This window comes from Balaenoptera ricei, chromosome 11, assembly GCF_028023285.1.
Source record: "Balaenoptera ricei isolate mBalRic1 chromosome 11, mBalRic1.hap2, whole genome shotgun sequence".
Classification (NCBI taxonomy): Eukaryota; Metazoa; Chordata; class Mammalia; order Artiodactyla; family Balaenopteridae; genus Balaenoptera; species Balaenoptera ricei.
In genome coordinates, this window is record NC_082649.1 from 82,387,533 (window position 1) to 82,405,498 (window position 17,966).

The 17,966-nt window shown below is 39.7% G+C and overlaps 1 protein-coding gene across 14 annotated transcripts in view; it reads right to left on the reverse strand.

Annotated features, from left to right (window-relative positions):
- Nucleotides 1-17,966, reverse strand: part of MAGI1 (membrane associated guanylate kinase, WW and PDZ domain containing 1) — a 616,029-nt gene that overhangs the window by 113,616 nt on the left and 484,447 nt on the right. For all 14 annotated transcript variants that reach the window (XM_059940148.1, XM_059940140.1, XM_059940139.1 and 11 more), the window contains exons 4-5: nucleotides 9,188-9,394; nucleotides 1,278-1,479 (exon numbers count right to left, since the gene is read on the reverse strand). In XM_059940148.1, the coding sequence (XP_059796131.1) occupies nucleotides 1,278-1,479; nucleotides 9,188-9,394 (409 nt within the window). The remainder of the gene's footprint in view (nucleotides 1-1,277; nucleotides 1,480-9,187; nucleotides 9,395-17,966) is intronic.

Consider the following 17,966-nt stretch of genomic DNA (forward strand, 5'->3'; position numbering starts at 1 on the left):
AGAATTTTTCTACACATAGAACTATATCTACATATTCATGGAAAACAAATATACACATATAATAACACAGCAGATATGTGTATACACCCATATATTTTACAAAGGTGCGATACTTCATATGTTGCTCAAAAATGTCCTTTGTTATTGTTCCCTGAACAGCAGATCTTCAACATTAATCTATTGGGTTGGCCAAAAAGTTCATTCAAGTTTTTCTGTAACATCTTATGGAAAAACCCAAATGAACTTTTTGGCCAACATGCAGTATTTAAGAAGAACAGACTTACCTATGTTTTTAATTATTTTATAGTTTAATTAATCATTTTGTTTTTCTTTTTTAGTGGTACATAAAACTATGGTGAATCTTAACAGGGAATCTCAACAATAGAGCCAAAGTACAACATTTAAAACATTGACTACTGGTTAAGAAATTACATTATCTTAGATTTTCTAGAATGGTTTCAGTTTTATGTAATTTTTTCCTTTCCAGTACAGGTTATTTGCTAAATGTTTAACTATATTATATTAAGTTTTTAATTTTGAAAGATTTTTCAATCTCTATATTCTCAAACTTCAATCCTTATACCTTGCACCATGTAAAAAAAATAACTTAAAATGGATCATAGACATAAATGTAAAATGTAAACTATACAACTTCTAAAAGAAATATAGCAGAAAAAGACTGCATTTTGACTTTGAGTTAGGCAAAGATTTCTTAGCTTCTACACTAAAAACACAATCCACAAAGGAAAACAAAGTGATAAATTAGACTTCATAAAAATTAAGAACTTCTGGCTCTTCAAAAGACACAGTTAAGACAATGAAAAGAAAAGCCAGACTTGGACAAAATGTTTGCAAATCACAAATATAATAAAGGAATTGTATCCAGAATATATGAAGAACTCTTAAAACTCAAAAAAAAAAAAAAAAAAGGAAACTACAACCCAATTACGAAAAAATAAGCAAAGGATTTATATATTCTAAGCAGCTAGATATATTCTTCATATATAATACCATAATTTATATATACACCATAGTTTAGTCGTCTAACTCTTTAGGGAAATTATTAATCTTATGCTTCCTCCAGCTCTTCAGATTCAATGATTAGGATGTTATGCTAACTGCTTTTTTGTACAAGGCTTGTTAAATTGTAGGAGAGAAGACCATCAGCACATGATCAATCCTTTTACAATAAATTTACATCAGAGCTGCTCGAGAAAGAGAAAGAAGGGAAATGGAAAAAAAAGGGAGAGATTCAGGTAGAAATAATGGTACTTTACTCTATAAAATAGACTTCTCCGTTTTCGGTATAGGCCATCTCCCAGTTTTCAGGTAGAGGACCTAAATTATCCTCTGCAGAAAGAGGTAGGTATTGAGGGAACTTCTGAGAAGGGTCCGTGATGGGAGCGGCGATGATGCTACTATTCGCAGGCGGGAGCGTTGCTTCTTGAAGACTGTGCTCTTCTTGGTCACCAGAATCGGCTGTTTAATCACAGGGAGAGAAAAAAAGCATCGTCAATCATACCCCAGACTGAGGTGTTCACTACCGTGGGCATCTATATTCGTAAAAGCCTTCATCCTTTCCTAATTGCTGGACATCGACTATACTCTGTTTTATTTAGGTGAAAGTTCTTTTAATAGAAAACATCAAAATGATGAATCAACTTTATTTTACTGAAAAAGAAAGAAGGGAAAAGCATGCTCAAATAATGCATTGCTCACAATCTTGGAAATGTCAAAGAAGAAACATATTCATGACTCAAACCCTCAAGTCCCTTAAACTAAGAAGGCCGTCAGATCACAGACTGAGCTGCACTCTCATCCCGTAGGTATCATCTGGTTTCATGACTGAAGAGGACTTTTGGAGGCGAGAAAAAAATCAAATCCAAAACGTTTAGAATATGGAGACAGCTCTACCACTGAGTCAGACTCTAGCCTCCTTGGGAAAAGTGAGGCGAATGTTACTGTGAAAACCAGGACAGTTACCACCCCCAGAACAGTATTGCTGGTGGACTGCTTTGACTTGAGTCCTGAAGGCTCTAAGTACTTGAGTCTCCTTGCCTTCTTATTAACTAGAAACATCATGAGGTGATGTCATCGAAGTCTCCACAGACGGCACTGTTGACATTCTCAATCTCCATGGGGCTTTAAAACATATTAATCTGGGGATGTAGTCATTTTCTATCTCCCACAGTAATTCTTCTGCAGACATTTCTGATTTACTCAAAGCAGACTGAGGAATAATAAAAGGCTGTTTTCAAATCTTCCTCCAATGAATAGCTCCCAACAACACACATGAGAATAAAGGTAATCCAAAAGTTGCATGGAGGACATGTCAAGCCTATTAAACAACCACCTCCACCAAAAATCCACCGCCGTTGAAGAGGCTGACTGGTCTTTCCCTGCCTTGCATCTATCCCCTCGTCTTCTGGTACCACCGCTCAGATCTCCATTTGGAAATCATCTCCTCCATTCAAGGTCCATGTGGTCCAGGTGGGGACTGACTTATACCCACTCCAAGTTCATGCAGTGGGCCCAAGTCACACCCATATCACTCTTGCCTTTATGACTGGATCAAGCACATGATCCAAGGCAAACTAATGTAGGCATGGAAGTGCTTGCTGGAACTATCAAGCAAGAGGTAGCCTCTTGATGCTGAAGTTATTAAGCTGATAGAGTCTCATGTTGTAAAGCTTGGCAAGACTTGTCTGAAAATTAAACTCATGTAGAGGAAAGATGAAATACAGAGAAAGTCACCTAATACCCCTGATGAAGCCTCTCTGATTTCATGTACTCCTGGCCTCTTCAATTGCTTGATCTCCTAAATTCCCTTTCCTGCTGAAACCGATTTGAGTTGATTTTACAATTTGCACCCATGAGCGCAGGTTAATAAAAACAACTATAAGTTTGAAGGAAAAAGAGGAAATTAGCCCACTATGGAAGAAAAAATTTGAAATTACTAATCAATAACAAAAATTCAAAACATGGCAAGAATTAAGAGATTCACCCTTCATTCTCTAGGAGCCAAAATGTATTCATTTCTGGTACATCATTGGAAGGTACCCTTCTTAAGCTTAAACGTATGTAAGAATCACCTGGAGAGATTTGTTTGTTTGTTTTGTTTTATATTTATTTATTTATTTATTTGGTTGCACCAGGTCTTAGATGTGGCATGTGAGCTCCTTAGTTACGGCTCGCCAGCTCCTTAGTTGCAGCACGTGGGTTCCTTAGTTGTGGCATGTGAACTCCTAGTTGCAGCATGCATGTGGGGTCTAATTCCCTGACCAGGGACGAACCCAGGCCCCCTGCATTGGGAGTGTGGAGTCTTAGCCACTGTGCTACCAGTGAAGTCCCTGGAGATATTGCTAAAATGCAGACATGGCTCCCTACTTCAGACAACAGATTTGGAATTCGGTTCAAAAATGTATATTTTGAGAGCACCCAGGTGATGGAGATTCAAGTACAAGCATTACACTTTGAAGACAGAGATAGAAAAAGTGCTCAACAACAAAAAATCACTAGAACCTTTAGCTTCTAGGAGGGGTTTTGCCCAGCTGGCAATGCGCCAGGGTACGGTGCAGCCTCAGGGTACAGATTCCTATGACCACTGACGCCAGGTCGGAGACACAAATGATGTATGTCTAGAACACTGGAGAGGGTGTATCCTTTCTGAAGGGAGCAGAGAACTCAGTGCCAGGCAATTAGCATCCTGGGGAAAAGTGGACTCAGCGTTTCCGGATTTCTGATTTTTTCAAGAGAAGGTGGAAATCTATATTTTTATGCAAAAACTTCTAATTTTCCAATCCTAATTCCTTTGAAAAATAAAGTGGTGTAGCACAAGCAAGAAAATGAAAGATAGTGATTATAAGCACTGACTCTGAAGCCAGACTGCTTGAGTGTGAATCCTGGCTTTACTCTTGACTAACTTGGGAAACACACTCAACCTCTATGTGCCTTAGTTTCCTTATCTGTAAAGTGGGGATAATAACAGTACTTACCTCACAAGGTTGTGGGGAGGATTAGTTTATGTAAAGCACTCAGTACAGTAAACATTATCTTCTTCATTAAAGTTGTTATTATTAATTTTTGTTTGCAGGGCAGAGCTGGCCCTCAGGCTGTCAATTCGTTACAAATAGGCAGAAAAAGGATGGATTTGACATCAAACCACAGAACAAATCATAGTGTGCCTATTTCTAGCTGTGTGACTTTAGAAGAGACTTTACCTTTCTGAGGATTTGTTTCCTCATCTGTAAAATGGGCATAACACACACACCACAAAAATGGAACGATTCAATACATGCAAAACGCCTGCAAAAGTGCCTGGAGCTCAGTGAGTGCTCAACAGAGCTCAGGACTGGGATCTGCTACTGGAAATACCAAGGGCCAAGGTCAGCGATCATCTATTAATATGATATTTCAGAGTCAGAGAAATGCTGGGACAATAGTAGACATTCAGTAATTTTACTGAAACATTTTAATTAACCTATTTTAATAGAAACTGGATGTAACAGGAAAAGGGTGGTGGCCATAGGTGGGCCACTACATATGAAAAGAGAAACGACTTGGTTTAATACTGAATGTACACAATTCATGGAAAGGGGAGGGGAAGAAGAGGGGAGGAAAAAGTCCTGCCAGTACTCCAAAACCTCGACTACATGAAGGGAATATTAGCTCACTGAAAAAATATATATGTAATTTTAATTTACTAGAGAAATAAGAAATCCCTCCAGCAACTAGACCTTATCTTAAATTATCCAAATATTTTTTATTTTATATGTTTTCCGTGTCTTCTTTAAAGAAAAAAAGCTTTATTTACATATGATTGACATACAAAAATCTATAGATATTAATTTTTCAGCTTTACTGAGGTATAGTTGACAAATAAAACTAAGATATTTAAAATGCACATTGTGATGATTTGATACACATGTACATTGTCAAAGAATTCCTTCCATCTGGTTAATTTTTTAAAAAAGGTGATAGATATTTAATGTATACAACTTGATATATTTGGTTTTCTGTTTCTTCCTTCTAGTTCGGGAGAACCTTAAAACAATCTCATTCTCTGAAAGAAAATCAGAAGTCCAAAAATGAGAGATTGGGGCAGACATAGAGCAGATTCCAAAACTTCACAGTCCTAATCATGGCTTTGACTTTACACATGCTCTGACTTCAAAAACTCTTTCATTTAATTTACCAAACATTTAAGAGTACTGCTATCACTCTCTTACTAAAGACTGCCAATGCATCCAAAGAGGACAGGTAGAATGAATTACTGGAACACAGACTGGGTAAGCAAACAGGAGGCTGGATTCCTGCATTGTCTAGTGAGCTTAACACACGCTATTCCTCAGTGTTCTCATCTGCAAAATGGGGAAGATAATACTTAGGCTGCCTATCTCTCAAGATTTCCAGGAGGTTTATAGGATACATGTGAAAATGATTCATAACCATAAGTAAACATGTAAAACATTTTCATTCATGGTAAATCAGAAGCTTCCCAAGCATTTACATACACAGACACACTTGGGAGCATTTGAAGGTGACTTTGACAACATAAGCTGATGTCAAACATACATTCTGGAGCTTATTTTAAATTACACATGCATTCAGATTTATGTGCCTTCCTCACTGTGTACATAACCAGTCAAAACCTTTGAGGCTACAAAAGGCTAATAAACTTGACTTAAAACACAAATAACATAGTGGATGAGCCACGCAGATTCTGGAGTCAGACTTTTTGGGCTGAAATGACAGCTTTCACCCTCACTGGCTCTGTGATACTGGACAAGCGATTAGACCTCCCTAGTATATGCATGAGAGCGTAGCAAAGTGCCTGCCACAGAGCACTGGGGAACCATTAGCTCTTTTGGTAATATCATTACCTCTTGACATTCCAAAGCAATATTATATCATTAACTGCTAATGAAAAAGAAGCATCAGCAGTCTAATGTTCAACAATAGGGAGGCTGTTGGGAAAACAAGCTTAGGAACACAATTAAGTAACATTTTTGGTGTCTCTTAGAGGTGGTTAATGGATGGATCAGCGACTTTTTAGTTGCGGTGGTTTGTTATGTATTTTTCAAGTTGTCTGTAATGAACAAAATACTTTCACAAATGTTTTAATTTATTTGCATAAATAACTGTGTGCTTTGCCCAACAGTGTAGTCTACCTTCATGAAGCACACATAAATAGTGTTCTCTCTCCAGGGCCTCCTTTAGGCCTGTAATTTGGGCATAATTCGTAGGAGACTGTCCTACTGCCTTGTGTTCAACAGTCAAGTTCTACGGTGAGAATCTGGGATGACTGCTTATTACTCAGCTCCTGCCTCCATCTTTGGTTGCAGAAAGGAAGGAAGGAAGGAAGGAAGAAGCGACCTCCCCAGGATGCTCCTGGCCTTCAACTCCCTGCTCTTTTACCAGTAGATAGTGCTAATGTTATTTAGGCATGTTATTTAGACATTTTGTGCCCCCTTCAAAAGACCCAAGCAGAAGTCAGCTGAGATTGTACCAAGAGCCTGTTATTAAAAATATCCTGGTAAATATCATTTTAAATAGCTCCATAGTGTTTGTACATTTGAATCTGACACTCATGCCTCTATCACAATTGGCTCAACCAGGAGCCAAGACTCCATTATGGTACTGCCACTCTGTGCTCGAAGCAGCTGGTGGATTGCTACTTAAAGAGGTTCGGAGCACAAGATGCTTTGACACAGCTAGCTTGATACACATACCACAGACTGGGTAGTCTCAATTATTTGAAAGAATTCATATGAGTCAGGGTATGACATGTTGTCAGCTGTCATACTTGTAGTTTGGTAAGTGAGGAGGCATTTATTCAAAATATCCCTTCCGTATTGAAGATGCCCCATCACTTGTGTATCTCAAAATCAAGTCTCTCTCCATGCATCCCATCAGGCGCCACTTGGCTTTCTTTTTTTGTGCAGAAACTAATGATCAGGCTGCCTTTAGCAATGATGACCCGGGCCCAGGTTTTTTTTTTTGTTTTTTGTTTTCCAACACCAGGAGTTCAAGTAGGGATGTTATGAGGTCAGATTTTCTGAGGCCTGGCTTCTACAGACAGAGATTTACAGTGGTTAGAAATTGGAAAAGCATCAAGACCTACACTCAACTATCCCTACTCTGTTCTTGCTTTGTACGGAGAAATCTACTTAGTTAATGGAGGACAAATAAAGGCACCCAAGCTTCTTGGGGACCATCCAGTCAGCTTGGCAGAACTGTTTCGATGCATGTTACCCCCAAGGTCCCTGTATTTCTGTGCCCACATCTATATTTTTGGGTTATATCATAATTTGCTATCCTTATTTGTTGGAAGATCAAGACATTAAAATAATGGGGGGCTTCCCTGGTGGCGCAGTGGTTAGGAATCCGCCTGCCAATGCAGGGGACACGGGTTTGTGCCCCGGTCCGGGAAGATCCCACATGCCGCGGAGCGGCTAGGCCCGTGAGCCACAACTACTGAGCCTGCGCGTCCGGAGCCTGTGCTCCACGACGGGAGAGGCCGCGACAGTGAGAGGCCCGTGCACCGCGATGAAGAGTGGCCCCCGCTCGCCGCAACTGGAGAAAGCCCTTGCACAGAAACGAAGACCCAACACAGCCAAAAATAAATAAAAAATTTATTAAAAAAAAAAAAAATAATAATAATAATGGCTATTTTTTTTTCAAGGAAGTATTGACTTTTTTTTCATAATCTGCTTTCATTTCGGTGAGGACTACTATAAATGGATAAAATATTTTGAAGTGGATGAAATTAACTGATTCCAATAAACAAATATGTAGCAATGGGTAAATTTATTCCAGATATTGCAACTGTAGGTCAGCCACTTGGCCTAATCCATTCTAATTGAGAAAATGGAAATTCTCATGGACTCGAATTCTTAGAGCTGGAAGGGGGAACCTAGATGTGATTTAATCCTAACCAGTCATTTTACAGATGAGAGCAGTTAGAGACTATGTTCATAATAAGACAGCTACCATGAACAAAGCTAGGACAGCAAGCCAGGACTCCTCCTTTCCCTAGTGCTTCTTGTGGAAGGGTTGGGCTACTGTTACGATGATAAGCCATCAAAAATTTTTTTAAATTGTTGCATTGAAAAATTTTAGGCTTCAGAAAGGCCCACACAGGCAGGAGAAAGCATTCAACTAACACAAACTTTTTTCTAAATATTCTAGTAGACTTGGTAGCACAAGGAGGAAAATACAGAGCTGTAACTCTAAAGTATCAAAGAAAATAGGTATAGGAAAAACAGAAAAAACAAGCGGTCTTCAAAGTCACAACGTTATCGACTGGAGTAACTCATGTCTTACTCAGCTGCGATGTTTTGCGTTACTATATAAGGTCAAACCCCCAAAGAGTCAAAAACATTACTGAACAGTTCTGGGTCACTGCACTAACCCAAGGAACATATATCACAGCCTCTGTGAACGGTGCCTCCAGGGAACGTGCAATTCCTAACCTGTACATCCTTATCCAGAGGACTTGTCCTCGAAGATCCCCTCATAAAATACAGCCTACCTAAGCTTGGGCGTAGATAGCCCTGAATGCATATATAAAAATATAATGCAATGAGTAATATATGCTATATAATATAAAATACATATGCAGTATATAATCTTATAGTATTTATTACTTTTTCGTCTTTTCCCTCTTAGGGAATATAGTACAATTTGCATAAGTTAACACATGATTTATTTCCACTGTATCTCTACTTGCAAAGGTATGAGAAAAAAGGAGGCTGCTAGCCTTCCTACAGCATCAAGTGATATTAAACTTTAAACAAATTCTCCTATTTGTCTTTAGAAGCAATCAGCCATAATTATGGAGCAGTGTCAAGACTAAGTAATAAATGAACAAAATAGATTCTTATAGATATCATTTTGAAGAGAAAGAAAGGATGCTGATTATTCTTGATCTCCTTCTACAAACACTGCCCTCCTGCCCCTTTAAGATAGCTGGGTGAAGTTAAAATACTCTTGCCAAGAAGCATGAAAAACAGACCAGGGAAAAGACCATCTCTTCTTCCCCAAGCACTGTGTGGTCAGAGTTTGAATTTTGGCGATCCTTCCAAATTCCTCCTGAGAATAGAAACCTTCTTGTGACTCTTCACAAAAGCCTCCCCCAGCGCTCTTTCCCTAAGTCCACCGAGGGGGAACATCGTCTGGTCTTTACCTGTAAAGCTGCTGTTCATTTCAGGAGCATCGTCCTCTTCCTCATTCTCCGCGTGGACTATGCCAGCATTTTGCATATCATTGTAGGACTTGGTTCGCTTTGGGGTTGACTGCTTGGAGCCAGAATGAAGGCTTTGCAAGGCATTCGTCGTGATCACTTTCCCACTGAGTGGCTGGCTAGGAGGTTTGGGTGTCCCATAATAGTTTCCTAGGTGATGGAGAGACACATTTGCATGTTTCAGAAAGAATACTTTGTTATTCTCAAGACTGCAAATCCAAATCTCTTAGCCCATTAAAAAAAATTTTTTTTTTTAACTAGAAAACCAGAACAAACTGCATTTCATTTCTGGAATGGGTTAGAAAACCTGTCGGTCCTACCCAGTTAGACATGGTGATTTCGGAAGCCAGGAGGCAAGCTGCATTGTGATGGGGCAAAGAACCTACTAGGGCTAGAAACAAAGGCGTCTGTGCTGAATGGCAGAGCTTCATCCTCATTACATTTGAATTTCAATCGGTCACCTTTTTACATATATGCACCAGCATAATGCGGAATCCAATTTAGAGAGAGTGGCTCACAAAATAACAAATTCATTACTGCCGGCACCCTTACAGGCCAACAAAGTTGAGGTCACCCTCCATTAATATGGGGACTCCTCAAGAGGGAACCAGGGCAATATTTTTTTAAAAAGAAAGTGAACACCACGTGGCGCCGCTTTAACTGAATGGCAGGCCTGACTCTCAAGGTCATGTGTGGTTGGAACAAATCCTCACCCAGTTTTAACAGGAAACTCTTGTGTCGACAGTGGCACAGTGGCACCCCTCATGGGTCACTCGTTTAGTAAGTGCCCATTTTCACTTTTAGCCACTTCTCCCAGAGTTTGCCTCAGGTCTGACTGTCGTGTGTGCTAAGTGACTCTGAGTGGTACCTGGATGGGTTTTTACGTTTTAATTTTTATTTTAATATGTGTATATTTTTAATGTGCAGTAGAAAAATCTAACTAGTAAGTGATGGTAGTAAAATATAACATTTACTTCTAAAACTTAAGTGATAAAACAATACTTTATAAAATTGACTTTTTTAAACTTGCAGTTAAACCTGAAGTTTAAAAAAGCAGCTATAATTAATAAGAAATTAATTGAGTAAATAATAGCAATGGTAGTGATGAGCTTCCTTTTGAACACCTAAGGTAAAAATTGAGTTCTTTTAAAGAAAACTTCAAGTAAATAAAAGATACTATGTTAAGATATAGACAAAACCATGAAGGTGAGTCATGAATGGCCAAAGTTTGAAAATTACAGCTTATAATCAATAATATTCAGTGACTACATGATAAAAAAAAACAACATCAGAATGCCATTGATCCATTCACCCTCTCACATCAAAGGAGTAAGGCCAGGAAGATAGATCATATTGAGCCCTTCGAAAAATTGTAAGTAGGGACTTCCCTGGTGGTCCAGTGGTTAAGAATCTGCCTTCCAAAGCAGGGGATGCGGGTTCTATCCCTGGTCAGGGAACTAAGAGCCCACATGACTCGGGGCAACTAAGCCTGCGTGCCGCAACTAGAGAGAAGCCCGTGCACCACCAACGAGAAGAGCCCACGCGTCGCAACAAAGACCCAGTGCAGCCAAAAAAAAAAAAAAGCCCAAGTAACGTTTGTAATTCTATGCTTAGTAAAGTAGAATTTGTAAATAATAACAAATCCTGTACACAGTTTCTTCCCAAGAATCTTACCGCATTGTCTAACCTCAGCACATAATTATATAAAATACACATTTTATTATACAAGCACAAAAAGAAAGGGAGACAGTAGTATGCTGCTTAGCATGAGACACTTAGGTGATAAAGAATTTATATCCATTAAATTTATCTTTATAATTAAAAATTTCTTTCTTAACACTATTTCTCTAAAATATTTTATGAATCATCAAATTTATGAGTATATGCACCCACTTTCTTTGAGAGTGGTGTAAACAGCGTGTTTCAGCAGGGGAACCCTGAAAATGCATATTAAAAAGAGCAGTAGTAGACTACCGGGCACCATGTTTGAATTTGAAGGAAACCAAATAGAAACCTGATAAGTGCATTCTGGTGGCTTGTATTCAATTCAATCATTACAGTTCTTTCACAGAAGGTAATATTTCAACCTCTTCAAAAAACTTCTTTCAGGTTTCCAACTTAAAGGTATAGGGATTGAACAGAACCAGCTTGAAGAAAAGGCATCCATGTGTGTTTTTAGGGAGTAACACAAGCACAGGGAAGAATGAACACATGTATGAACCAAGACTCAACCCGCATTTCTAAAGAGGTTACAACCAAAGGATGAACCGTACCTTTGATGAAGTTGGAACACAGCTGCAGCGTTGACTATTTTCATGAACTGAAGACCGTTAGTGAGGTTTAGGTAAGTAAAACAGCTAACTATTTACACAGTAATCTTCATCGTGGACAAAAGATAGAGACAAACCTCTAACGAATCAATTCTAATTCCTTATGATCACTATTATACCAAAACATCATGTACATTTTTGAGTTAGAGGTTAAAGTAAGACCAATGTCTGCAAATAAGAATCTTACACTGAAAGATGTGACTAAAAGATAGGACCCTGTATTCATAATTTTATAGTTATAATTTTGCAATCATTATTACTCATTTTCAGTGCCATTAAGCCAAGGCAATGTTCATGAAACTACTGTCATTTAAAAATCAATTAAAACTTAGGCATCCTCAGTTTATGACAGAAATAAATGTGTGAAAAAGAAAAGTTCTAGTTAAATTTGACAAATATGTGTGGATTTTCCTCAGTTGTCAAGTTCAGGGTCTTTCTGAGGTTAATAAATGATTAGCAGATTTCTCAATGCAATTACAAACTCCCCCAAACAACCCACTTATTCATCATTGTTTCCTGCTTCTGAAAATTAGCTTTAAGATCAATTGGAGACAGATAAAGTACATATTATTAGGTTGAACCGTACATAATTGCTGTTGTAAAAGACAAACTGCCGAATATCAGCAATTTCATTTGGGTTAATCTAATGTATAGGCATTGGCAGTGCTCGGCACATGGCAGTGACAAAGATCTTGGAAGAACACAGCCTGGGATTCAAATGCCAACTTCACTGCTAATTGGTTATATAACCCTGGCCAAGTCATTTAACCATTTTTAAAAAAAATCTTCATCCTCTTCTGTAAAATTGGGAATTTTAAGAATACCGAGTTTCTACCTAGAGTGCCTATTATGAGATTACAATGAGACAGTCCATTTCATACCTTTAGCACACATAAAAGGCTTCACTACAGGGAGGCTTGATAAATGCTACTTAATGTTAATAGTGTATGTTTCTAATCTTTAAAATGAGGTTCCTTACACCTTGTTGGAAGGATTAATGAGACAATGTGTCTGAAGTGCTTGCCACATGGTAACTGAGTACCATTCCTTTACTGATGTAAAGGAACAAGCAATGCCAATGACCAAATAACCTTGGGCAAGTTATTTACTCTCAGTCTCACTTTCTCTGTGAAATGGGAATGGTAGCATGAGCTCTAACAACATCACAGGATTATCATGAAAATCAAATGATGTAACATTCTTGAAGGTATCCTGTAAACTATAAGGTATTATAAGTATGAGACGGTGTAATTATTCAAACTTCTCCAGCATTTCTAATTTCCCGTATTGCCTACAACCTTTACAGAAAAGCTTCTATCTCGTGGTTTTCTAAGGGCAGAGGGTTCAACTTTCCTTTGCAGATATATTTTTAAAAATCATCTGAATCAGTGACCAACATTTAAAAACTGAATATTTCTGATTAAAATCTGGATATACTGGGAGGTGCTGCTTGACAAACTGTAAGGTCTGGTTCTTTGGATTTGTCTTTTATAGGCAATGTTGGTGACAAGTGTGTGACCAAATTCACCAGGAACACACTCACTGAATTAAGGATTTCTGCACAAAGGTTTTGGCTCCTACCCTTGGTCTGCCCAGCCCTTGCCAGACAAACATCTGGGCCCCAATCTAGAAGAGTGCCCTAAGGCTGTTGCAATGCAAAGGTCCTGGCAGATAAAGGGGCATGCACACAGGAGGGATAGAAGAAAACCTTAAACTTCAAAAATCCTCTATAATTCACAGACTGGTCTTTCAGTGAATTGATTTTGGGTGAATCTGGTTTTGGACCCTGCACTTTTGGCTGATGGGGTCATGCCATGATCCCACGTTGTCTTTCCATGCAACCAAGGGCAAGATGGCTCATGCACTCCCCCATTTGCCACAGTTACCACCAGCACTGCCTCTACCAGCCCTATATACTCTCTCACTCCACCTACCTGGACGCCCAGGCACTTAAATTCAGAACCCCGCCCTTCCGGGAAACTCTCCACCTTATCAATCATTTCCACTCTGGTCACCATCAGACCAAGCCTAGCCATGGGAGAAACACAAACCTTACAGAGAGTATGCACAAGAGACTCCCTGCATCATTTCTAAGAGACACGAACCTGACCATCCGATAGTCCCCGTGTTAGCCAACACACACGTCCTGAGGTGGCCAGGCTCCCATCACTTTCTTTTTACTCTTCCTTTTCCGACCTGCTCCACCCTACAAATCTATGATGTGCATGCACAGAAGGACAGTAAGCCCAAGTCCTATAATTAGAGGTTTGTTCTTGCCAGTGCCATTTACCTTTGAATTTAAGACCAAAAAAGGGCAAAATAAGTTAACAGCTTTGTCACCCTAAGGTAAAGGACCTCTCTCTTTCCAGCCTCAGTTCTCATGGTATAAAGACTAGTATCCACCTAACAGAGATAGATGTCAACAGACCACGTGTATAAAGCACTCAGCATTGTGCTGGCACAATATTAGCATGTAATAAACCCCAGTGTCTCAAACTGCACCTGATGCTGTGAGCAGATAACAGCTCTACGATGTAAAAGATGGCATTGTTATCAAAGTATATATTTAAAGAACAACATTAGGGCTTGCCTGGTGGTGCAGCGTTAAGAATCCGCCTGCCAATGCAGGCGACACGGGTTCGAGCCCTGGTCTGGGAAGATCCCACATGCCACGGAGCAACTAAGCCTGTGCGGCACAACTACTGAACCTGTGCTCTAGAGCCCATGAGCCACAACTACTGAAGCCCACACGCCGCAACTACTGAAGCCCGAGTGCCTAGAGCCCATGCTCCGCAACAAGAGAAGCCACCGCAATGAGAAGCCCGTGCATCACAACGAAGAGTAGCCCCCACTTGCCGCAACTAGAGAAAGCCCGCGTGCAGCAATAAAAAGCCAACTCAGCCATAAATAAATAATAAATAAATTTATAAAAAAATAAAGAACAACATTAACAAAAAGTTACCTTTATTGTGCACCTACCAGGTCACTAGCCACACATTCACTAATTCTAACCTTTAACAATCCTACAGAAAAAAAAAAACAAACCATCAATATTCCCATTTTCAGATGAAGAAATTGAGATTCACACAATGCATAAGTGATGACTGGCATTTAAACATGGATCTGTCCCGATCATCTATGCTCTCGACTCCAGGAATTGCTGGGGATCTCTGAGCAGAAAATTAAGGGAAACATCCCTGGCCTCAGCCTCCTCGTCTTCACAGGCAGAGGAATGGACAATTGTCACACAGATTTTCTTTGGTTCTTTCGTTATCAACAGAGAACACTGCATGGTGGAGTTTGCCAACAGAGTTTATCCCAACAGACGGCTGCTGAGGCCTGCCAAAGAACAGGACTCCAGATGGTCTCGTCTTCCTCAATGACAAACAAGAACTCTCTTCACCCCTGCTTTATCTCCGTGTCCCCTCAAAGTAGACCCTTGGCAGCTGCCTTTTTGTAGACCTTCTAGGAAGCAGAACAGTACCATTATTGAAGGCTGACACCCCCCCCCCTTCGTAATTAACATGCAGAGATATGCAACCCATAACTCCAATTGGAAATGTCACACTGGCACCGCACTTCCATGCTGAGGGGCAATCTTTGCAAGCTCAAAGTGTATAATCAGCCTCTTCTACCCAGAGGCATTTGTAAAACAGGCATGTTTGGAACCACCCCACTGAATAGTTCAGCCCTTGTAAACTCTCTCCCGGAGAAGCCCCAAGGGCTGGCTGAGGCAGCAACCTGTCTTACTGAGCACAAATGTCAACAGGAAAAAATAAAAGGAAAGCAAGGCAAAAAGGAGATGGTGCTGCTGATTTATTTCAAGAGCTTTATCAAATACGTTAGCTCAGTGTCACAATTAGGAAGTTGGGCCAAGGAAGAAAGACACATTTAGCCTTGTCTTCTTTGACTTGCCTTGATGTTGATTGCATCCAGTGACAGAATGAGAAGTTGGTTCAAATTGCAGAGCCAAGACCAATTATGAGCTCCCCTCACAACTTTTATACCATGTGAGGGGCAATAGTTAGGTTCCTTACACAGTGAGGAAGGGCCTCTACTCTGTTCGAGGGTACGCATCATATACCAGGCATTATAGCTGAAGGGGATGGAAAATTTCATCATGGAGCCCCTGACCCCACTCCCCCCACCACACACACCAAACCTGGCCTTTTCCAGCGCTTCTTATCTCAGCAAACGGTGCCAGCATCTACCCAGTTTTCTAAGACAGAAACTAGGAGTCATCCTAGGAGGAATATCATCACCTGAATCTTCTACTTCCTTCTTATGATAACCAAGTCCACATAAACATCTCATACTGTTGATAAAATAATGTGTAACTCCTCTAAAAATTACAGTATTTTCTAAGATACCTATCCTAATAAAAGAGCATACCCCCCCCCCCACACACAATCACACATATATCTCAAGATTCAGTCAACTTATCACCACCACTACCAACGTAGTCTAAAGCTAACTCCATGTAGGGCTGCCAGATAAAATGCAAGACTGGTATTCTGTATTTTTATTTGCTAAATCTAGCAACCTAACTCCAGCTCAACCACCAGAGCTCATCTCAGTACTATAATGCTTCTCCATGGGAAGCATTTCCCAACCCCAAAGACATCAAATCTCCCCATCATATGGTCTCCTTTAAATATCCTGATACCTGTAACATACATACAAATGTATATTTATTTCTGAGATTGTTTGAATAATGTGTCTCATGAACTAGACTGTAAGACCCATAAGGGCAATGCTCATGTCTGGTTTTGTTCAGCATTTTATCTTTAATGAATAAATGAATGAATGTACAAACTAGTAAGAGACTCTACAAGAAAAGTATCCATTTCCAGGCAGCAGACTCAGGAAAGACTGGCATCCCAGTCCTGCCTGGGACATGACCTGAGTGAGGGGCATTTAGCCGGGTTTTGTCCCTATTTCTCTTTGGTGTCTTAGACCAGCAGTCCCCAACCTTTTTGGCAGCAGGGACCGGTTTCGTGGAAGAAAATTTTTCCACGGATGGGGGTGGGGGGAATGGTTCATGCGGTAATGCGAGCAATGGGGAGCGGCAGATGAAGCTTCACTTGCTCGCCCACCACTCACCTCCTGCTGTGCAGCCCAATTCCTAACAGGCCGCGGACCCATACCGGTCCACAGCCAGGGGGTTGGGGACCCCATCTTAGACCATTCTCTCTCTGGATCTCAGTTCTGTCTTCTGAAGAGATGAGCTCTACTGCCTTTCCAGCTTTAAAATTTTACAACCCGGCAATTCTAAACCCCAAACAAATATTGGACCTGAAAGAATATTTGGAAGGTTATCAGATCTTGAGGTTTTATTGGTTCACTCTACTTGTCTGCCCTATCGTATGTCACGGAATGTACATAAAGAAGATCGCCTCTCCTCTGTAGTAACATCCACTTTGGCAGGATTCAAAATTACGCTTTCCTAAAGGAGCTTAATTCTTAAAAGATGCGCTTAGCTCTCTGAAGTCAGATGAGTGAGGAGGGAAGGATCTTCTTGAGTAGGTCCTCACCCGTCCTTGCCAGAGCTTTCATTCTTCCATATACGCAGATCAATCAATATGATACACCATATTAACAAACTGAAGGATAAAAATCATATGATCATTTCAATTGATGCAGAAAAAGCTTTTGACAAAATTCAACACCCATTTATGATAAAAACTCTCCAGAAAGTGGGCAGAGAGGGAACTTACCTCAACATAATAAAAGACATATATGACAAACCCACAGCCAACATCATTCTCAATGGTGAAAAACTGAAACCATTTCAACTACGATCAGGAACAAGACAAGACTGGCCACTCTCACCACTATTATTCAACATAGTTTTGGAAGTTTTAGTCACAGTAATCAGAGACGAAAAAGAAATAAAAGGGATCCAAATCAGAAGAGAAGAAGTAAAACTGTCACTGTTTGCAGATGACATGATACTATACATAAGGAATCCTAAAGATGCTACCAGAAAACTACTAGAGCTAATCAATGAATTTACTAAAGTAGCAGGATACAAAATTAATGCACAGAAATCTCTTGCATTCTTATACACTAATGATGAAAAATCTGAAAGAGAAATTAAGGAAACACTCCCATTTACCACTGCAACACAAAGAATGAAATACCTAGGAATAAACCTACCTAAGGAGACAAAAGACCTGTATGCAGAAAACTATAAGATACTGATGAAAGGAATTAAAGATGATACAAACAGATGGAGAGATATACCATGTTCTTGGACTGGAAGAATCAACATTGTGAAAATGACTTTACTACCCAAAGCAATCTACAGATTCAATGCAATCTCTATCAAATTACCAATGGCATTTTTTACGGAACTAGAACAAAAAATTTCACACTTTGTATGGAAACAC